At 49.1% G+C, this 22890-nt stretch overlaps 1 protein-coding gene across 3 annotated transcripts in view; it reads left to right on the top strand.

Moving 5' to 3' along the window:
• Positions 1-22890, top strand: part of LOC117884144 (mucosa-associated lymphoid tissue lymphoma translocation protein 1-like) — a 60315-nt gene that overhangs the window by 2120 nt on the left and 35305 nt on the right. For 2 of the 3 annotated variants that reach the window (XM_034784294.1, XM_034784295.1), the window contains exons 2-8: positions 1640-1753; positions 2894-3012; positions 5425-5578; positions 11101-11279; positions 12418-12514; positions 16567-16593; positions 18759-18962. In XM_034784294.1, the coding sequence (XP_034640185.1) occupies positions 1744-1753; positions 2894-3012; positions 5425-5578; positions 11101-11279; positions 12418-12514; positions 16567-16593; positions 18759-18962 (790 nt within the window). In that variant the 5' untranslated portion in view covers positions 1640-1743. The remainder of the gene's footprint in view (positions 1-1639; positions 1754-2893; positions 3013-5424; positions 5579-11100; positions 11280-12417; positions 12515-16566; positions 16594-18758; positions 18963-22890) is intronic. The other variant, XM_034784296.1, reaches the window with a different exon arrangement.

Here is a 22890-nt window from a genome sequence, read left to right as displayed (position 1 = left end):
CCCCCTGGGGTGTGGATGGAAGAGATGCACCTAGAGAGGCCAGGGCAGCCCTCACAATTTATCCCTGCTGCTGGGATGTGTCGGGGTGGGCCAAATGGGAGTTTTGAGAAATGCACTGAAATCGTCAATGAATGAGATTTCTGTGTATTTCTACTCCTGGAACATGCCACGTGGATCTGTGGTGCTACCGGCAGCAACCACTGTTATCGTCACATTGCTGCTAATGTCACACTGAGCCACACACTTCCCTGGAGAGCTTCCTCTGAAACCAGGGAGTTCCCCACTCTACTGCATCTTCCTGAAAGCTGTTATCACTGCTACCATATCCGACCAGCCCTCACCTGCCACGCAGACCGTGCCCTCATGACAGTATGTGCTGTGGATAAGCCAGGAGATCTGCCAGCAGCAGACACCCCGGCACAGTGAGCGTGTCAGGGATGTGGCCAAAGTGCCAGTGCAGTATGGCTGCTCTAAACTACTCCACAGATCAGACAAAATGGACCTGGGACTGGGGAGCTGTATCTGACTCCTTTGTAGCCCCCCATCCCTCTCAGCTGGACTCTGACCCTATATTGCAGGGTAGAGGAAACAGAGAGGGGAGGGGAACAGGCAGGTCAGCAGGGAGTCCTGGCTCCCAGTCCTCCAGGGCTTGTCCTGTTGAGGTCTGTGAATGGCAGAGGGATGGAGCTGGGCGGGGGGGCAGGGCAGAGATTGTGGGGAGGGAAATGGGGGTAGAAGCAAGGCTATGGGGGCAGGGCTGGCTCCAGGGTTTTGGACACCCCAAGCAGCCAAAAAAAAAAAAATAAAAAAAAGCAGTGATCACGATCTGCGGCAGCAATTCGGCGGGAGGTCCTTCACTCTGAGCGGGAGTGAGGGCCCGTCCGCTGAATTGCCACTGAATAGCTGAACGGCCACCCCTCTCCGGAGCGGCCGCCCCAAGCACCTGCTTGCCAGGCTGGTGCCTGGAGCCGGCCTTGTATTGGGGGGGGGAAGGGATGGGCAGGGGGAAGGAAGCCCTGACTACCCAACCCACTTCTTTGAATGGTTCCCTGACGTCCCTCTGTCCAAGCTCCAAAACTACCAAACCTCCTTTAGCATCTGCCCCCATGCTTCCCTTGGCAGATATCAGGCAGCCTCCCCACTCCCCTGGGAGGGCACAGGCCCCTCTCCCTCTGCACAGCTCTGGTGCCCCCTCCCTAACCAGGCACAGTTCTGGGGAGCTCTGACTGCTCTCAGCCCCCCATTTCTGGGTTCCCCAATCCCCCACCCTGGCACATTTCAGACTCACCCCATTGCCCCATCCTCCAAGCACAGCAAGCTCTCCACCCAGGAAAGCTAAGGCCCCTGACATCCTGCAGTGCCCCTCACCTGCCTTTGTTCTACCTTCTCCTGCCTGGGGGGTGGGGGGTGAGGATAGAGGAAACATGTGTCTACTTTTGTTACCCCAGCATGCTGCTCCAGCAACAGGCCACCAAAGGAACAATCTATGTGATGGTTACTAAAGACCCCATGGTGCACAGTTGGCCTGTGGCCCTTTATGTTGGGTAACATGGCAACAGCCAGCTGCCTCTCTGCTTTGATATGCTGGCATGTGGGCCAGAAGTTTCCTTTCTCACAAAGACCCTCTGCCTCTTTCTAGGGAGGTGCAGCTTCCTAGCGGGAGAGTGGCCAGGGAGTGAGGCGCTTAATTGCTGACACCAGCCCCGTGCCTTGCCCGTGGAAGACCAAGCTGCTGATTAAGCAATGCCAAAAGGTGAGCAGCGCTCAACCATGTTCAGGGGATAGGGCTCCCTTCACTGTGATCCACAGTAGCTATTTCTCTCTTCTGCCCACCCCCAAAGCGCAACAAATGAGTTTAAATACACATCTGTATTGCTGTGCTGCAGGTGTGGCACACAACTGTGGGTCACACACTTTGGTGCTTTTCCCAAAGCCCCAGCTGCTGGAATCATGTGATTATGGGAGAATTTCAGGTTCCATTTAAAACAAGAAACCGAGTTTCTACCCCCTTGGTTTGCGGAGAAAAGCTGGACAACGCAAGCCAGGAACACTCCAACACCAGAAAGCAAAGAAAAATAACACTGAATGTGTTTTGTTGAAATCTCATAATATTTAAAATCATCTCATGTTTTCTAGGGCTTGACTCATGATTTTTGAATGTTTGGGGTTGACGCTACTGTTATTTTTCTCTCAAAACTTAACCGACCCTTAATGATGGAGCCACCACCAGTGCTTCCAGGAGAACTGTTGTATGGTGCTCCACTAATTAGCCAGATGTAATGGAGCATTTCTGCAGGCCATCTTTATTAACGAGACACCCGATGTGCAGTTGCAGTGTATCCTACTGTTCAAACGATCAATATACAAATCATACAGCTCTGGGCGCTGTGGCCCATAGGTTTAAACACTGTAAAAGTGGTGATGGCAGCATGCCAGACCCCAGCTGCTGAGAAGGCGTGCCAGCAGTTCTACAGGCGAGGAGCATCAGCTTGAGCAGATGGACACAGCCCCTTCCAGAGCTTCTCAGCACAGGGCAGGAGCACCCTTCAGATGGTGCAGCATCATGTGCCTGGCCAACTGAGTGAAGTGGCACAGAGAGGGATGAGCCCAGGGCCCCAGCCTGCCCCCATGGAGGTGGCTTTTCACCCAGGAGTCTATGGCGTCTCAAAGTCAAGAACTGCGTGAGGCACAAGATGAGGGAGGGCTCCAGTCACCACCCTTCCCTTCCATCCCTTGCAGGGAAAAGAACACCCTGCATCATGCTGGGCCATCTGGCCATCCAACTCCAGGGAAAACAGGTTGAATATTTAGGGCTCAGAGCACCAGGCCACTTTGCTGCTCCTCTCTCTGTTCCCTTGGCTGCCATTACCACTCTGCATCTGCTTCTCTCTAGCTATTGTGATCACTGAGCAGCCGGCCTCTGCCTCCGTCCCTGTCGGTTACTCCCTCACGATGCGATGTAGGGCCACAGCCTGCACCTCCCCACAGTACCAGTGGTTCTACCAGTGCCAGGTAAGGCCAGGGGAAAGCACAGTCTGCGACTGCAAGACAGAGACTCCCCTCCCCACTCCAGCCACTGTGCCCCATGCATCAGTTACAGGGATGGGCAGAGAACCCTCCTTAGCCCTGTCAGTACAAAGCTGCCATGTCTGAAAGACTGAGTGGCCAATAGTGGGGAGTGGGCTGGATCGGGGCTGAAGGAAGATGGCAGCTGCTGCTCCTACCAATCAGATTGGCATGTGGCCGGGCAGCCTGCTGATTGTTTGTGCTAGCACTGTCTGTAAGGAAGCTAGTAGAGAACAGAGAGGGGCAGAGGGTTGGACGGGGAGCTGAAGGTAGAGGAAACAGTGCTGGTGGCTGGGGGTGCAGGAGCAGTTCAATAAGAAATAGATTTGTTTAGCAAGAAAGGCAGCAGAACGGGAGGAAAAAGAGCAGAGCGGGGAATCCCCAGCTGCTGGCTTTTCTCCAGAGGTGCTCAGCTCAGGAAGAGGCACTTGCCGGGCGAGAGTAAAAGCCTGGGGGTGGGGAGGAGACAGTGGAGTCAGCAAATCCAAGAGAGGACAGTGTGGTTGAAGGAGGAGAGTGAGCACAAGGGAGAGACTGGTGGGCTGTGACAGAGGGAGGGGCTGAAGAGGAATGAGTGGCACTGAGGGATGAGAAGGAATGTGCAGGCACTGGGAGAACAGAGAGCAGTGCTGGGGGTGAGGGTGGGGTTGCCTGTGTCTTGGGAGGGATAAACGCATTGGCCCAGTAATTGTGGTCAAACAAGGAAGCTGGGAGAGGAAGGGAGGCAGCAGAGCTCGAAGGACAGCAGCCAGGGCCAGTGAAGTCACTCAGGCTTGGTCTACACTACCCCCCTAATTCGAACTAAGGTACGCAACTTCAGCTACGTGAATAACGTAGCTGAAGTTCGAAGTACCTTAGTTCGAATTAGTTCGAACTTACCTTGGTCCACACGCGGCAGGCAGGCTCCCCCGTCGACTCCGCGGTACTCCTCTCGGCGAGCTGGAGTACCGCAGTCGACGGCGAGCACTTCCGGGTTCGACTTATCACGTCCAGACTAGACGCGATAAGTCGAACCCAGAAGTTCGATTTCCAGCCGTCGAACTACCGGGTAAGTGTAGCCAAGGCCTTAGGGAGGAGGAGCCAGGGAGACAAGTTATAGCCCTCCAAGGGAAAGGCAGCGAGAGCTGGACCAAGCCAGCTTAGAGGAGGGAAAGGTGCGTGCAGGGGAAGTAAGAGGGTATGACAAGGCACAGTAAATTTCACTGGTGGGCCAAGTGACTGCAGGATGGCAGCCTCTTCTCTTGGGCATGCAACGAGAGACCAGGAGTCTCTGCTCTCAGGGCCTGATTCTCCATTGCCAGGCATCTGGAGTCAGTGCTGCACCTGGGCACAGCGCCCAAACCAGTCCCCGCTGCTCACTGCCACAGGGGTAAGAGTCTGATCCTGAGGCTGCACAGGCATCAAGTGACACAAGGGGCCAGATAGCAGCAAATCAGGCCTGCAATGTTGATAAAGCAGAGCAGGGCCCAGGTGCTAACAACCAGGTGGAACAGTGACACTACATCCCCTTGGGCCTGGCCCTGCTCCACCCTCCCCGTGAGCTGTTCTGCCACACTTGCCATTAACATCTGATTTCAGATTAAAACATTGGAAACTGCAAACCCCATCCACCAACATGCAGACATGCGCATGTGCACACCTTTCCCTTCTTTGGCATTCACATCCATCTCAGGCAGGCTTGTTGTGCAGTCCCATGCTCACCCCAAATTCTCGTCTTGGTTCAGGAAAGGAAGCCAGTTAAATGGGACAGTTTGGCTCAGTCATCTTTGCTAGGATGAATCCTGCTGCTAGGACAGGTTTGACAAACACACACAGGAGAGCAGGAATAGGAGCCCCCGTCTCTGCATTCACAGCAGTGCAACCAGCAGGATGCATCTATGCAGCCTGGGAATCTCAGCTCCATTTCCATACCTGGCAATACCTGACGGCGTGCTCTGCCTTCCTGGCTCATTCTGATCCATTGTGTCACCAGGACAGGGCTGCTTCAGCTTGCCCTACTGCTTACACAGCCGTGGTATAATAGAGCTGGGTCCATTCTGGAGCTGGCCAGGTTTGGAACCGGGAGGCTAGGAAACCAAAAGCAAAGAGAATGGGGGGAAGTGGGATGTGTTTGCTTATTCAGACCCATGGTGCATCAATGGCAAGTTGCTGCTGGGAGCTGTCAAATGAGCTCTTCTCCCCTGCACCCATCTCTGCATCATCCATCAGTCTGGTTAACGGGGCTTGAAGCAGGGAGGTTCTGCCACGTCTCTAGGGTAATGTCTCTCTCCAAGAGCTTGCTGGTGCCTTTGGGTTACAAATGTACTGGTGAAGAGAAAGGACTTCATGCCATGTCCACAGGTTGCATTTTCTTTTCAGTCTGCTTGCTGCCAGATTGTGGGGGCCACGGAGCCAGATTTGCTCATCACTGCAAGGGAAACTCGACTGTACATCTGCCGAATCAATGACCTGCACAAAAATGTCACCTTCTCTAACTGGGTGAGAGTAGAGGTCCATCAGCACATTGCCAAAGGTACAAGCTCTTCCTTCCCCCACGTACACAGCCCGCGTGATAGAGGGCCTATTCCTTCACCCTTCCACTTCCCTGGTCCTTCTCGCATGAACAGAGAGCAACAATACCTGAAGTCCGAAGGTGCAAACAATTTGATGTTTATTGGGGTGAACTTCCAGCAAGCAATGATTCCAATTTCCTTCCTCAGTGTCCCCCTTCCCAGCTCTGACGCACAGAGCCTTGCCTGTGTCCCTGTTCCCATTTCCCCCCGTTAGCAAAACATGATTCCAATTCCCGCCGCCCCGAGCCTGATTGACTGCAGACTATATAGTAAAACTTGAGTTCTGCTTATCTATACCTTAACCAATCATTTTACTGAAATTTAACTAACCAATCCTAACATATTGTAACATGATTATCTAACCAATTATATCTCACCACCTTAATTGGTTTACACCCAACAAAATTAATTATACAGCAGACAAAAACAATCTCAGAACCCGACAGAGTTTATACATATAAACAATAGGGAAGTGGGGACTACAACATTTTGTTGCTAGAACAACAAAGAAATGAGGATTTCACACCCCAGCTATTGATAAGTGAGTTCTTGCCAGACAGGATGCTATCAGACTAAGTTTTCTTTAAATCTTCTAGGCTCTTCCGTTTCTCTGGAGGTGATAGATTGGATCACCTTTTTAACAGCCCCAAAATGCCGTATTTCAGAGTGACTGTTGAGGACGTGACCATTCGCTTCCCAGCTTATGGCTGCCCTCGCTGTTTAGCCAAAGGTCTTAGCCTAAGAACCAGGCCTTAGACTATTATAGTGAGAGAAGGCCCATACACAGGCAGACTGATTTTGATTCTTGTTTTGAACCTCTATAACTAGCTAAGTGATAAGAATACACCTAAATTCTTAAAATATTGGTCTTTGCAGACAGGCCTGAATATCTATATCCTAACACTGCGTCCCTCTAGTGAGAGCTCACCTTCCCTTAGAACAGAGACTCTCCAGAGGATATCCTCAGTGGAAGCATGCCAGACCAGCCCATCACATGGTATCAAGGGAAAGCAGGCTCCAGCGATTTGATCCTGCCAATTCTGCCCAAGTCAGACAGCTGTCTCTGTGCTCCCAAACTATTTAAATCAGTGTCCTTATCCCCTGAGTGTATGGCTCTGGATCTCCATGTCTCCAGTTTATAACATTTACTCCAGAACTCCCTGAGAGTGTTACCCACTGGGCTGTGTGCCTGTATTCAGCAAAGGGATTTGTATACTAGAAAGTCTCTGAAGCTATGAGAGAGGGAGCAAAATTAACACCCTGAACTAACAGGTAAAGCACAAATAGGTCACTAGTTAGTGTCTGCCAAATCACAATAGGGAACAGGATGGCTAGCTCCTTACGCACCTATCTACAATGTGTAGGGAAAAAAGCCATGTAATCATGGGGGACTTCAATCTGAGTGACATATGCTGGAGGTCTCATGCTGCCAGGACTAAAACATCCCTGGAATTTCAAAACATAATAGATGACAATTTCCTAACTCAAAAAACGTTGCAGCCAGCATGAGGGAATTCTTTATTGGACCTTCTTGTAAGAGATAAAGAGGAGATGATCACAGGACTAAAAATTAATTATAGCTTAGCTACAAGTGTTCATGACTTGATCACATTTATAATGTGTAAATAGAATAAAGTCCAGACCAGTAATATATATGTGTGGTACTTGGGCCAATTTCCCGAAGCTGAAAACAATTATGAGCCAAATGAGCTGGGAGGAAGAATTTAATCAGAAAAATATGAATGATAGTTGGGAATCATTTAGAAAACCTTACTAAATCCCCCAAAAGCCATAATCCCACAACTGAGGAAGAAGGCCGTATTGGTTAAAAAACCAGCCTGGGTTAGAGGGGAAGTGAAGGCAACTGTAAAAAAAGTTAATATATAACAAATGGAAGAAAGGGGAAATTGATAGTAATGAATATAAATCAGAAGTTGGGAATTGTGGAAAACCAATAAGGAAGCAAGAGGACACAAGGAGAAATTTATGGCCAGCAGAATTAAAAAGAGTAAGAAGGAGTTTTTTATATGTACATTAGGAGAAAAAATTATCCTGACAGTGCTATTGGTCAAGTACTAGCTGGAATTGATAGAATTATCAATAATAATGCTGAAAAGGCAGAAGTGTTCAATAAATACTTCTGTTCTGTATTTGGGGGGAAAAAACAGGTGATGCAGTCTCATCATATGGTCATGAGAACACACTTTCCATTCCACAAGTATCTTAGGAGGATGTTAGACAGAAGCTACTAAATTTAGGGCATGGCTACACTTGCAGATGTAGAGCGCTTTGAGTTAAACCAGCCATCGTAGGGTGCAGTAGGGAAAGCGCTGTAGTCTGTCCACACTGCCAGCTGCCAGCACTCTGGTGTGGCCACATTAGCAGCTCTTGCAACGGCCACAGAGAGAAATGCATTATGGTAGCTATCCCAGCATGCAAGTGGCTGCAACGTGCTTTTCAAATGGGGTGGAGTGTGACAGGGAGTGTGTTATGTGTATGTGGGAGGAGAGCGAGTGGGTTTTTGGGGGGCTGAGAGCATGTCAGCATGCTATCTTGTAAGTTCAGACAGCAGCAAACCTCCCCCTCCCGCCTCTCTCTCTCACACAGCATTCCACAGTAATGGTTGCTTTGTCTCGGAGCAGATAAGCATGCCGGCTATCAGAAACGGAGCTTTCAAAGGGTATATCCAAAACAATGACAAGAGTGGCCACTTGACTTAAGGGGATTATGGGACGTTTCTGGAGGCTGATCAGAGCACAGTAATGCAACACCTCATTCACACTGACGCTGGGGCACTCCAGCGGGGGCGCATCAAACGTTATTCTACTCGCCGAGGTGGGGTACCAGGAGCGCTCTAGCCGTGGAGTCAGAGCACTCCACGTGCCTTGCCAGAGTGGACGGATAGTGAGCTAGTGTGCCCGGGGCTCTTTTAATGTGCTGTAACTCGCAAGTGTAGCCAAGCCCTTAGACATTTTAAAATTAGCATGTCCAGATGGCTAGCTCTTTTAAAACTCTTGGATGCAAGTTAAGGAGGTCGCTGGACATCAATGTTGATTTTTCATTGTCCTGGAGCACTGGGAAAGTTCCAGATGACTGGAAGAAAGCGAATGTTGTGTCAATTATTAAAAAAGGTAAATGGGATGACCTGGGTAATTACAGGCCTGTCAGCCTGATGTCGATCCCAGACGAGATAATGGAGCAGCTGATACAGGACTCTTAATAAAGAATTAAAGGAGGGTAATGTAATTAATGCAAAAGTTTGGTTGTTAAAGGTAATAATGTTGACATAAAAGACTTCTGTAAAGCATTTGACTTGGTACCACCTGACATTTTGATTTATAAAATTAACATGGCACACATGAAATGGATAAAAGCTGGCCGACTGGTAGGTCTCAAAATGTAACTGTAAGTGGGGAATTGTCATTGAAGGGGTGTGTTTTGAGTGGGGTCCTGCCAGGATTGGTTCTTGGCCTATGCTATTTAACATTTTTATCAATGTCTGGGAAGAAAACAAAATCATCACCGGTAAAGTTTGCAGATGATACAAAAATTGGGGGAGCGGTAAATAATGAAGAGGACAGGTCAGTAATTGAGAGTGATCTGGATTGCTTGGTAAACTGGACACAAGCAAACAATATGCAATTTAATAAGGCTAAATGTCAATGTTTACATCTAGGAGCAAAGACTGCAAGCCATATTTACAGGATGGGGGCTCTGTCCTGGGAAGCAGTGACTCAGAAAAAGATCTGGGGGGTATAGTGGATAATCAGCTGAACATGAGCTCCTAATGTGATGCTGTGGCCAAAAGAGCTAATGTGATCCTCAGATGCATAAACAGGGGAATCTCAAGTTGGAGTAGAGAAGTTATTCTACCTCTGTATTTGGCGCTGGTGTGACCACTGCTGGAATATTGTGTCTAGTTCTAATGCTCACAGTTCAAGAAGGAAGTTGATTAATTGGAGAGAGTTCAGAGACTTATTAAATGATTTAAAAACATACTGAATAGTGATAAACTAAATAGATCAAGCTCCTACAGTCTAACGAAGAGAAGGTTAAGGGGTGACTTGATTACAGTCTAAGTATCTACATAGGTAACAAATATTTACTAATAGGCTCTTCAGTCTAGCAGAGAAAGGTCTAATACCATCCAATGGCTGGAAGTTGAAGCTAGACAAATTCAGGCTAGAAATAAGGGGTAAATTTTAGGGGTGTCAAGCAATTAAAAAAATTAATCGTGATTAAACATGAGATTAAAAGAATAATTGTGATTAATCCGTTTTAATAGCACTGTTAAACAATAATAGAATATCATTTATTTAAATATTTTGGATGTTTTCTATACTTTCAGATATTGATTTCAATTACAACAGACTACAAAGCGTACAGTGTCACTTTATTTTTTATTACAAATATTTACACTGTAAAAAATAAAATAAAAAGTATTTCAATTTACTTTATACAAGTAGTGTAGTGCAATCTCTTTCATGAAAGTTGAATTTACAAATGTAGAATTATTATTATTTTTACATAACTCCCTTCAGCTGAGTGAGACCAGCACCTGTAGGCAAGGAAGGGTGGATTTTACCTCAGGGACTTGGCCTGCGGCAGGGAAGGAGAGGCGGGTGCAGGGAGGCTGCGCTCACCAGGCCCCTATTCTCTATGGCAGTGTTTCTCAAACCTTTTGTGCTGGTGACCCCATTTGGACTTTAACAAAAAAAAATGGTGATCCCCTACTTTCAGCCCCCCTTAGGGCTCCTGGCTCTGACCCCCCACAAGCTTCAGCCCCCCACCACAGATGCCTCCCTCCCCACCCAGATCTATGCGATTAACTCATTAAAAAATGTATTAATTTTGTTTTCAGTTAATCACAGGTGTTAACTGTGATTGACAGCCTTAGTGAATTTTTAACAGTGAGGGTAATTAACCATTGGAACAATTTACCAAGGATTGTGGTGGATTCTCCATCACTGGCAAATTTTCAGTCAAGACTGGCTGTTTTTCTAAAAGATCTGCTCTAGGGATTATTTTGGGGCAGTTCTCTGGCCTGTGCTCAATAGGAGGTCAGGCTAGATAACAACAGTTGTCCCTTCTGCCCTTGGAATCTATGGACGCCAGGCATAGATGCCTTTAAATATTGTATGTATGATGAGCATGAGTCAGGGCCTGGGGTACCACTGAGGGTGGTGGTATGTTCATCTTGATGGAAGGTGGGTGTTGCAGACTGCCATGAGCTGTTCTGGGGAGGTGGGGTGGGGTAGAAGGTGTAATTCCAGAAATTGCATAGTGGATGGAGAGGGCTTGCTAGGGGATAGCTAGAGCATTTGAGAGGCATGGCACGCCTTAGAGGAGAAGCGAAACACATGGGGAGAGTTCACACTTCTGGGTTTTAGTGCATACTCCTGATTTGAGGAGCCATTCATCCTCTTTCATCACGCTGTAGCAAAGAAATGCTCTCTAATTCAGTTGTAATGTTGCTTTCCAGGCCTGCTCCCTGAACTGTGGCAAGGAGAACCTGTCGTAGTCCTCAATCCCACTGCGCCAGAAGTAAAGGTGGGCAAGCCACTCCAGCTGCAGTGTGCTGCTCTGGGGGTGCCAGCCCCACACTACCAGTGGTACCATAATGGGACCCCCATGAAGCATCAGAAAAAGAAGAAACTCTTGGTAACATTGTCTTTAGGTGGTTCATAAGCTTTGGCTCAGTGTAATGGTGCAGGGAGGGGAAGAGGGTGCTCATAGCTGGGCTCTGAGCAGTAGAGAACTTCCCCCATCCCAGTCAGCCACAAGAAAACACAAGAAAGGTTCCTGGAATAGGCATGAATGACCTGTGAGTGACTGATATCCTAGTGTCATCATCCTAGTGTCATCATCATCTTGGTTACTGGAGCCCCAGGTGACTCTGCTTTTCTCCAGCCATGTGGGACATGTCTCACGTGGTAGTTCGGACATCCCTCAGCTTCCAGGGCTTTAGTTTATGCAATCAAGCAAAATTACATGCAATGTCCCTGCCTCTTTGGCCTTAGAGGAACCACCTTGAATTGGGTCAGGTTTCCCTGCAAAGCAGGCTGTAAGCTCTTTGCACTGTTTGGGTCTCTGTGGTTGGGTGGGCACAGACCAGGTACCCCCTCTGTTCCTTGGGTGGCTGTGACTTTGCAGAGTCTGAGCACAGGAGAATCCTAGAAATGAATGAAGAACTCTGCCAGACACAGAGGCAACAATGCACAGCCCTCCCAGGGGAGCAATAAAAATGGTCACATTAAACGAGACACATTGGAGCTACCTTGCCCCCAAACCACTCCCGTACCTGGAGAATCTGAGCATGGGGGTGCTGCACTGGGGGCATGTCACAGGGTCTGCTGCTGCACCTCCTCCTGGTCACTCTGGGGATTAGCTGATTGGAACTGCGCCCAATGAGAGATGCGGGGGCGGTGCCTGCAGGTGCTAGCACCAGTGGGGGTCCCAGACTGTGTGCTGCCGGCTGGCCTCCCCACCCCAGGCAGCCAAGCCACCCTCCCCCAGCACCTGCGGGGCCCCCAGGCAGTCCCCCCCGCACCCTCCCAATTTTTATTCCCTGCTATTTTTAGTAAAAGTCATGGACAGGTCATGGGCCGTGAATTTTTATTTACTGTCCATGACCTGTCCGTGACTTTTACTAAAAATACCCGTGACTAAAACATAGCCTTAATTATGAGGCCTGATAAGTAATAGTGAGAGGCTTTGGGGCAGTGGGTACTTGGCAGCTGTAATCTGGGGACACAAACTCCAGGTGAAAACGATTTGATGTTACTGTCAATCTCTTCAGATCAACTCTGCGAAGCTGAGTGACTCTGGCACGTACCTTTGCTGTGCAGCCAATGGCCAAGGGGAACACTGGACTGATGCCCTGGAGATTCACGTAGGTGAGCAGATCTAATTCACATCCTGCTGTGTTACAAATGGGTGTTCAGTTTGAAAGATAATAGGAGAGGCTGGGTTTCAGAGCAGTGACCTGGAGGGGCCCGTGCCACTGTGTTATCTTGGGGCCAGCGTTGATGTGGCCTATGAGGGTAAGTGTAGGACTGAGCGCCATGGGGTTAGGTGATCCAGCATCTGGCCTTTGACACTGACTCCCTCTCTGGCCTTGGGTGAGCCAGGTCAGCCAGCATCAGCAAAAGGGGCTGGTAATTCTGTGAGCCCAACTTTAGACTCTTTATGCACGCCTGAAAACAGGCATCCCAGAAATCAATGGCCACTGTCGAAACTTCGGCTCTTAACTTCTCTGTCTCAGTTTCCTGGTCTGAGAAATGTGGGTGATGCCTATCTACTCCTGGTGTCCTGGGCAGATGAGACAGGGTTTGGAGTAATATCAGGGCAACTCTTGCTGAACCAAGAATGTTCCTTGTAGCTGTAGCAACGCGACGTCCCATGGGCCGTAGAGAATTCAGAGGTGTTCTGGCAATGCCTGTCAGAGAGACAGCCTGTATAATGGTTTCTCATGCCCAGTAAATACCTTGACTTGAAGCAGTGGCCTCAGTGGAGCACTGCCAGCTCATTCAAGCTGAGAAAATAGCTGTCTACCAGCCCCGGCTGACAAGCCACTCAGAGCAGCGATAATAGCATTCCTGGAATTCCATGAGAAGGGGAGAGTTTTAAATTTAGCCCAGGAAGTGGAATCTATAAGGGGAAAAAATAAAGTCTGTGCTGCCACTCAGACAAGGAGTGTGCCTCTCAGTCCGGTAACAAAAAGATCGAAATGCAAAGAGTTGTCCTGTGCATTTATCCTGCAAGACGCAAAGTTACATACAACAGTCACGTGAAATTCCTTGGTAACCAGAGAAGCAATGACTTTGTTGAATCAACCAGAGAACTGAGCTGGGTCTAAGCAATTCATTCACTAGCCCTGCAGATCTACTCTACCCAGAGAGCTCAGGTCAGGAGCACAGCTGAACGCTAAGAGCTTGGTCAAGTGTTTTCTGTCAGTATCAGATTTTAAAAAAAGAATTGTTTCTAAGGAATCCCTAGCAGTGTCATAGAAAAGCTGTTGCATTATAATGTGCTGCAAGATTCTCCCTTTGGCATTCTTGGTCTACAGAGATGTGGATTTCATAGCTCTTACCCAGAATAATTTTGGATGAGAAGTATTGAGTTTGCACTGCAGGAACTAATCTTAGGAATCTAGCATACCACACTAGCAAATGCTGAACACACAGAGCTGGTAAAAATGTCAGGGATACATATGCTATAGGGACATGGAAGTCAGTAGGCCCGATTCCTGGGTCTGGCCAAGCTGTGCTTGTCTTGGGACCTAGGAGGATGGGGCAAAGGCAGGGGCACTGGAACTGGGGGGACCAGGAGGGTCATGCCTGCTAATTTTTTTAACATGAGCGTAGTTTGGCAGGCAGGGGGCTGCATTGCCCCCACAAACTGCAAGCCTCGGGCAGGCACAGAGCGGCACCGGCAGGGGCTGTGCTTCGTGGCAGGGGAGCTGATAAAGTGATCAGCTCTCCCCGCTGTGAAGCGCAGCCTGTGCCTGTGGCACCAGCCTCTTTCTAGTGGTGGGGGGCTGAGGTGGGCCTTAGCCCCTCCTTGCCATGAGGCCTGGTCCCTCTCCGTGGCCCCACCCCTGCTCCTCCTCTTCCCCCTGAGGCCCCGGTCCCTGGACAGGCCGCAAGCTCGAGCCGAGGGGTAAGAGCTGCCCAGGGAGCCCAGGCCACTGTGGGAAGCCCTGGACCCTCCACCTGTCCTGGGTGGGGTCTCAGGGTGCCTGAGAGCAGCCCCTGGCCCATGTCCCCGCCCCATAGCAGGGCCTCAGGGGAAGAGGAGGAGCAGGAGTGGGGTCTCGGAGGGAAGAGAAGGAGTGGGGGGGCTCCCCACTTCTACTGAGGTTCCGTTGCTGTTGGGTAGCTCCCCAGTTGTGGGGAAGTCCAGGGACTAATTTGTATCCAGTGTAACTCAGAGCAGCCTCACCGCTGAACTGGCCATGTCCTAGCCACACCCCTGGTGCTGGCCATGCCTTTTGCCTGGGGTTTGAGGCAGTGGTGCCATAAGGATGGCTATGCCAGATCTGCCTCAGCTGGGGAGTCTCCCATGCTGGGGGAGTCCTTGGCTAGCCTGTTCAGCTAGCATTACAGCCCCTTTGCAGTGCAAATGGGCAGACTATGGAAGCTAGCCCAGTATCCCCACCATCTCAGTAACTGGTGGAGCCATCACAGGGTGCAGGTTGTGGTGAAACAGAGCACTGCACATATTCAAACAAGCTGAAACAAATAACAGCTGCCCTAACCTACACAACAGAGCCTGTGCCCACAAGATACAGACTGCCAGAGGGAGATGGGGACAAATGGGCTATTTCAGAGGGAAGTGGACGGAGTCAGACCCCCACCCCATAGAATTAGAAGAGTCACCACTTGACACGTTCAAACTCATGAGTCAGTCCCCCCCTAAAAAATCATGAGATTGGCTTAAAAATCATTTATAAAATAATTTACAAAAGAATAAATGTGGTGGTGACCGAACGCACCCCGGTATTCACAACCTAAACGCTATGGTGGTAATCTCTGTACAAAATATGCCTCCTGAGGTATCATTTGAAAACGAATAGCTCGCTGGTGTGTGTCAGCGAGTGAGGCGTGCTGTCCTGCTGGGTTCAGATAATCATTCCAAACCACATGACACGTAAGATGGGTCACCAAATAGCTAAGCCAGTATTTGTCAACCAGTGGGTCACACCCCCGGTGGATCACTAAATGCAGTTGTGGGGGGGCACAAATCTAAAGCAAAGAAAATCTCCTGCTCCCTGCCCCCGCTTACCCTGCACGGTTGAGTGCTCTCCATCAGCCTCTCAAAACACCGACGCAACTCCGTTATCTAGGCTTATCCTTGTTAGCACTGGCACCCTTTTCCCTCTGACTTTTGTAATAAATGTGAGGAGCTCAGGCACATTTTTGACTTTGAATACGGGGTTGCCAGCCTGAAAAGGCTGAGAACTGCTGGCCTGAGCAATTCGGGCTGGAGGCTGATGTGGTTGAAGATTTTGATTTTGTTTTTCTTTTCCTTTGCCATTCGGGGAGCAGAGAGTTGCACAGGCAGAGAGTAGCAGCCCAGGGGCAGTTCCTAGCAGGATGCCCTGAATATGGAGAAGCGCTAGACTACATCAGGAACAAGAAGAGACAGGCTGGTGGCATTTAGCTCCTCCCCTTCATCCTGCCGCCTGCCCCTCTGCCATTTCCAGCCTTCCACCCTCAGCCCTCTCCTGCCCCTCTTCTGACCTACTTTCAATCAGACTTCCAGGCTGCTGCCATCAACCCCTCGTCTCCCTCCCTCTCGGAGTCTGATCCTGCTTCTCTGCCTTCCTCTCCAATCCGTCCCTAACCTTTGTCTTGGGGGGAATTCAGCTGCCATGCACCCACCTTCCCACCCTCCCCTCCTCACTTTGCCTCACACACTGTAGGGGGGACTGGTTTTCAAGGAGAGAGTACTCGGCCCTAACTGGGAACCAAGCCCCTTTCAGGTGTGTCCACTGAATATCCAAAATGCCCAGTTACTTTTGAGAAGCTAGGCCAATATCTTTAGGGCGAGGCTGGTTTGCTAGAGGGGCAGGGCAGGGAAGGAATGGTGCTCTTGGGAGGCACAGCTCCGCCTGCCATCCTCTTCTGCCGTGGGTAGTAATGTTCGCTGATCCCAGCAACTCGGAGCTATGCTGGCTGACATATTGGGGGTAAAGCTGGACCCCGCCCCCCGTCCCCTTGGTGTGGAGCAGCAGGCATCACTGACTTACTCCTGTGTAACATGAAAGCTCAATGCCTCCATCCAGGCCTTGGGCTTCTCACCCCCTCCGCTGTTCTGTGTCAGAGCAGAGTGCGGAGCTGTTAGATCCAGTGTTCTATTGGGGGCAGAGGGCTGTTTAATCAGGGACTGTTGGTGTCAGACAACTTTGTGCTTGGGGGTTGATTTCCTCCCTGTCTTTTTGCAGGTACGTGTCTGGCAGATCCATTTTTTGGTGAGTGCTGTGTTTGTCTCTTCCTGTCAAAACAAACCTGTGTCCAAAGTGCAATGAAGCTGTAACTTATTTTGATTGAAACACTCCTCCCAGAGGACCCAGCGCCTCTCCTCTGCTCTAACAGCGTCTTGGTGCATTTGTCAAATACAGCTGTACAAACAGACCACGCCAGGCACCCCTCCCCCATAGCCAGCATGTACCATCTCACACCACAGTCTCACAGATAAAGTAGGAAACATCAGTTCTTTGAGTGATTGTACATGTCCATTCCACTGCCGGTGTGCATGCTCCCCGTGAACCAGGGCCAGAGATTTTTCCCTTGGCGATACCCATCAAAGTGGTACATGTGTCTTCAGCAACCTTATGCTGTTGCACAGGGGTATAAAGGGTGGAGCTGCCTCTGACCACTCTAAGGCTTGGTCTACACTACCCCCCTAATTCGAACTAAGGTACGCAACTTCAGCTACGTGAATAACGTAGCTGAAGTTCGAAGTACCTTAGTTCGAATTAGTTCGAACTTACCTTGGTCCACACGCGGCAGGCAGGCTCCCCCGTCGACTCCGCGGTACTCCTCTCGGCGAGCTGGAGTACCGCAGTCGACGGCGAGCACTTCCGGGTTCGACTTATCACGTCCAGACTAGACGCGATAAGTCGAACCCAGAAGTTCGATTTCCAGCCGTCGAACTACCGGGTAAGTGTAGCCAAGGCCTAAGTTCCTTCTCCGCACCCATGACCAGTAGTCAGAGCGCATGGGCTTGCTACTGCAAGTTTCTCCCTTTATAAAGTCAGTGGTATTCATTAGTGTTAGATTAGTGTAGGTTTTCTGAGTTATTTTTTTTTGGAGCATGGGTTCCCCCTTACTCTCAGGGTACTGATGTCTTGTACCAGGGTATGCCTCGGTTGTGGTGCACGTGTAGAGCCTTCTCCCATGTTCCACCTACCTGAAGTGCCTCAGTGAGGGTCATGTTCGAGGCCACTTCCAGATTTGTAGGGACTTCAAACCCTGAACAAAAAAGGGCACGGTGGTAAGTGTGTATTCCATCCTCCTGCAGGACAGAGGATTTTATACTGCATACGCCTGCACTATGACGTTGCCAAGGTACCCTCTCCACGCAGCGTGGCAGCACTCTGCAAAATCTCAAGCAGCTTCCGCAGCTTTTTTGGACCAAGTACCTAGAGCAGACATTTGTAGAGCTGCAACTTGGTCATTGGTACATACCTGTACTACTCATTGTGCTATATCTCAGCATTCCAGAGACGATGCCAGGATGTGCAGATCTTCAGTCATTGTTCAGGTTGACTCCGAAACCCACCTCCAGAGTGAAATGCGTGTGAGTCACCTGAAGTGGAATGGACAGGGGCAATCACTCGAAGAAGGAAAAAAAACGCTTATTAACTTGTTCCGTAATTGCTGTTCTTCAGTAACTGCTGTCCATGTCCATTCCATGACCCACCTTCCTCCCCCTCTCTATTGGAGTCTGTCCGGGGTGGCTCCACCCACAGCAGTATGAGGAGGTTGAGGATGCATTCGCCGCCCTGACAGGTAGAGCTAAGGGGAAAATCTCTGATTCTGGTGCACTGGGTGCACACATGCCTGAGGTGGAATTGACACATGCAACACATCTTGAAGAACAACAATTACAGAACAGGTTAATAACTCTTTTTAATGCCCCTGTGGGGCAAATCCAGAGCACAATGGCCAGCGGAACTAGCTGGGTCAGGCCTTGGGGTAGATGCATGGGGCAGGGTGCAGGGTGCAGGAGTCTTTCCCCTGTAGAGCCCAGTCTGTGGCCTTTGTGCCGTCACCTTTCCTGTGGCTTCTCTGGCCTTTCTCCACACTACGTGCTGCCATGCAGGGAGGAGAGTTCTGGGCCATGCGGGGAGTTCAATGTACTAAATCCTACCCGCCTTATGTAGTGGGACTGCCCCTGTTCAGCCCTGACTGGGACAGGGCAGAATGTGTCCCCAAAATGAGCAACCAGACCTCTGCTTCCCCCACCCCCTTTCCTGGGCTGCTTCCCGATCAAACAGCCTCAAGGAGTCCTGCAGTTTATGTATAACATTGATTAACCAGCAGAACCCATTCCAGGAGCTTTGGATGCTGGTAGATCAATCTCCTTGCCTAGACACTTACATCTTTGCTTGTCACTTGATATTTCTGCCAGCAACAGACAAGGTTGCACTTTTGGTGGGCAACAACCATTACTGGAATCATCCGCACCTGATGGCTCCAATCACTGATGTGTTTGAACTCAGCCTTCTCCTAAAGCGACTGGGATTCCGGGTGGTCTCCCTCCTGGACCTGAACAAGGCGGAGATGCTGATAGCTGTCAATCAGTTCCTGCAGCTCCTGGGGAAAGGAGTCTATGGTAAGCATTCCAAAGCCACCTTCACCAGAGTACAGGCCAAGCAGACAGCCACCACGGGCAGCAAACCAGAGAGCAGTTAACAGTGGTCATTTATTATTGCAGGAGGTGTGGCAGTGAGTCCTGTGTTAAGGTTGCCTTATATTTTCTTTATACAAATTGTTCTGATTGTTGGGTGTTTTTTGGTTTGTTTGGGTTATTATTATTTTTTAAGCTCTAGATCCTCTATGGTTTGCAGCAGGATTTTTTCCCATCAAAATACTCTTTGGCTCAGGGGAAGATGCACTGGGCTGGGAAGCAGGAGACCAAGAAATCACCATTCTTCTACAGATTGGTGTTAATCACTGTGCCCTTGTCACGGACTCACAGGCCCCATGCTCTCTTGACTCCGTATGGTCCCTGGAAGGCACCCCCTTCAGTGTGACAGCCCTTGTCAGGAGTCACACTCACTCTTGGTGGTTAAGTCCTGGGCTCCACCACCTCCTGAAGCTGCACCTCTCTGAGCTTTCAGCACGCCTGTCTCTCTTTGTGAGTCCCTTCAGGGAGTCCACTTGCTCTGCACCCTTGGGGCCTCCACACCCAGAGGTAGCAATGCAGCCCTGATCTCTAGACTGCAGTGACTCTCAGCCAGCATAAAACAGAAGCATTTACTGAACATCTGAACACAGCACAGGACGTTCTCAGGGCCGTTGAGCCTAGAAAGTCCCAGTACCCCAGCTGAGTCTGTCTCAGTCCAGGTGGCCTCAGGCTGCTCTTTGTCCCCAGTCCAGAAGCAACCTCCTTCCAGCCGACCATCCTATATCCACCTCCCCAACAGCCTCTCCTCCGTCCTTTGTCTTCTTTCCTAGACAAACAGATCACCGGGGCCCTCTCTCCTCTGCCCTTTGTCCTCCCACTGGCCAGAACCAGCTGGTTTCCAAGCTGGCGTGGGTCTCTGGGTCACCAGTTGCTATGTTTCACTGTGTCCAGGCCATTGTCTGGAGTCCAGGCTGCTATGTGAGCTCACACCTGGTCCTCTGCAACAGCACACATGCAAACCATTAAAACAATTCCCTGCTTCATCACAGCCCTTCACAAACCTATGCCACTGAGAAGTTACATGAGCTGGGGACAGAACCAGTTCCCCTATGATAGCCCCAATTCTTAGGCACATTTTTGCACTTGGCTATGCACTTGTCAGCAAAACAGGGCTAAGCATGCATATTTAACCCACTAGTGGCTGGTGCACAAAGTATAATAGTCATCTGCTGCTTGTTGATGGAGGTAGCCCTTTAGCTCAAGTCATTCAGCTCTGTGGTGCAATGTTGAAAGTTGGGGGAGCAAATGCTACTTATAATGGGGCGGGGGTTGTGCTGTACAGGAGATCAGATAAGATGATCACAATGGTCTCTTCTAGCCTTGGAATCTGTGAACTCAGCCCCCTTGTGTGCATGCATGATGATACAGTTTCTAAATATATGATCTCAGACTATTTTTTTCAACAGGCCCCCTGCCTCATTCAGAGCAGGCTGGAGCTGCTCTGGGGATGAATTAGGGCAGTGTAATGAAGGAGGCTGTTGACTGTAGGATCTCTGCCTCATTGGTTGCAGAAGTTGAAAGGTGTGTAGTGAATTTAGCTAAGGTGTAACTGCTACCCAGAAGAACTGGGATTTATTGCCAGCTTTGCCACAGAGCTCCTGTGTGGTGCTAGGAACTCATTTAAACCACAGTTTTCACAGCTGAACACTAATTGTCAGTTCCTCCTTTTCTGGGTGCCCATCTTGAGACACCTGGTGTTTGGTTTGCAGAAGTGCTGCAATTGAAGTCAATTGGAGCTGCTCTTTAAAGCTGTAAAGTGCTACAGAAATGCTCAGACCTCGGGAAATGCAGTCCTTTGGTGTCTCAGTTTGGGAACCCAAAATTAGTGGACAATTTTGGCTTTAACCCCTCTATGTCTCAGTTCCGCATATGTAAACTCATGCTCTGTTATCTCATGTGAGGGCAGTGAAGATAAATTTATTCATGTTTGTGAGGCTGTCACTATGGTGATGAGCACTAGAGAAAGGCCCGTGAAGCAGCTTCTCATTCCATATTCAGTGCAGGGTTTGCAGGGTGTGATGTAAATAAAGCTGGGGCCACATATTAAATGTTGAGGATAAAAGAAATATCGAACAGCTGTCTCGTTCCCCGAGCCCCGTCCATCCTGTGCACTGAATGAGGCAGCAGTTGTGTGAAATGGATAGTATGTGATCGCCATAGTTACAGGACTAGCTGAGCCACTGTCCTCTGCTGGCTTTCCCTGAGTGCACCCCATCATGTGTCAGGCCTCCTGCCTGCACCTCTCCTGGGGCAGTTCTCCCACTCTGTCTAGGCCCCAGGCTACAGAACAGTGACTCCACAGTGCTTACCCAGCAGGTTGAACTGGGTTTGGCACCTACAGTTCTTCCCTTTGGGAGTCTGTGACCAGTGACCAGACAATCTGCTTACAACACAGTGGTGTTTATTTTAACAATATGAACAACGCATTTAGAGAAAAAGGATTATAAAACAACAAACCATCTACACATCTATCTTACCTAGAGGCTTCCCATCCTCATTAGGTCCCTGCATCTCTGTCTGGTTTCCCCCCCTTTCTTGAGACAGAGATCCTTTTTAAGCTGCCAGAGTGCCATTATTTTTCTGCCTTCCCTTTCTTTGGCCCTTCTGGACAAAACTAGTTTTGCAGGTTGGTTGGGGAGGAGGAAAAATACATATACTCAGCCATGGCCAGAGAGGGGCAGTTCCTGTTTTACAAACAGATGTTTGTAGCTTCCCCTTTATATTTTGGTACTCAGCAGCTCATCTTTGAACAGGATTTTTTTGCCACACAAAATCTGGGAGAAAGGTTAGACTTTAACTTGGGTAGAGTAAAAAGATATTTTCTTCCTAAAATCACAATTTTGGGGTTCAATTTTTATATGCAGGCATATCTGCCTCACATAATGCATACACACAAGGCGGATGAATTACAGTTGCATGGGCAACATAAATCTGGCATAAGGTTGATTTTGCAACTTTAATACCATTATTTTAATGTAGTTTATATTTATATATTATATTAAAACACATTAATGTTAAGGTTGCAAAAGGAAGCACTCAGAAGTTAGGAAATGCCAAAGTCCAGGTTGCCTGTGCAAATTTAATTCACCCCCTTGTACATATGCTTGGTGGTAGAGTCTTTAATTACATGATCTTGTACTATGTTTTCGACAGCACCCCTGCCTCATTCAGTGCACAGGATGGACGGTGTTTCCTGAATGGGTAATTTAATATCTCTGTTTAACCTCATATTCAGTTTGTGGGCCCCTTCCTTATTTACTGCACCTGATCCAAAGCTTTCACTGCATACAGAATTCTTCATTTCCTCATGAGCTAGCTTGTGGTTCTCTCATGGCCTCTGAATTCTTTACAAACATTAATGTATTTATCTTCACGACACCCCTGTGAAGTGAGGGCCTGATATTATCCCCATTTTATACATGAGGAACTGAAGCACATAAATTAAAGGAAAAAATTGTCAACTAATTTTGGGTGATGAATTTGAGATGCCTACAGCCTTATGTAGCATTTTATATCACTTCACATAATCAGAGCACAACTCCCATTGACTTCAGTTACAGTTGTGAGTGTTCGATACCTCTGCAAGTCAAACCATCGGTGTCTCAAGTTGAGTACCCAGAAAATGAGAAACACACAGAGGCCACCTGTGAAAATTGTGGCTTAAGTGACTTGCCTGGCACCATGTAGGAATTCTGTGGGGACAGGAGGCAATAGATTCCAATTCTCTAGGGCAGCATTCAACTTCCCTAACTATGAGCTCATCCTTTCTGCAGTCCCCTGCCTCATTCACTACACGCCTTTCAACTTCAGCAACAACTGAGGTAGGTTCCTATAGACACCAGTGGCAGTGGGA

The sequence above is a fragment of the Trachemys scripta genome, chromosome 10 (genome assembly GCF_013100865.1).
Source record: "Trachemys scripta elegans isolate TJP31775 chromosome 10, CAS_Tse_1.0, whole genome shotgun sequence".
NCBI lineage: Eukaryota > Metazoa > Chordata > Testudines > Emydidae > Trachemys > Trachemys scripta.
Note: the sequence above shows the minus strand (reverse complement) of the source record. Positions and strands in the feature narration are given on the sequence as shown.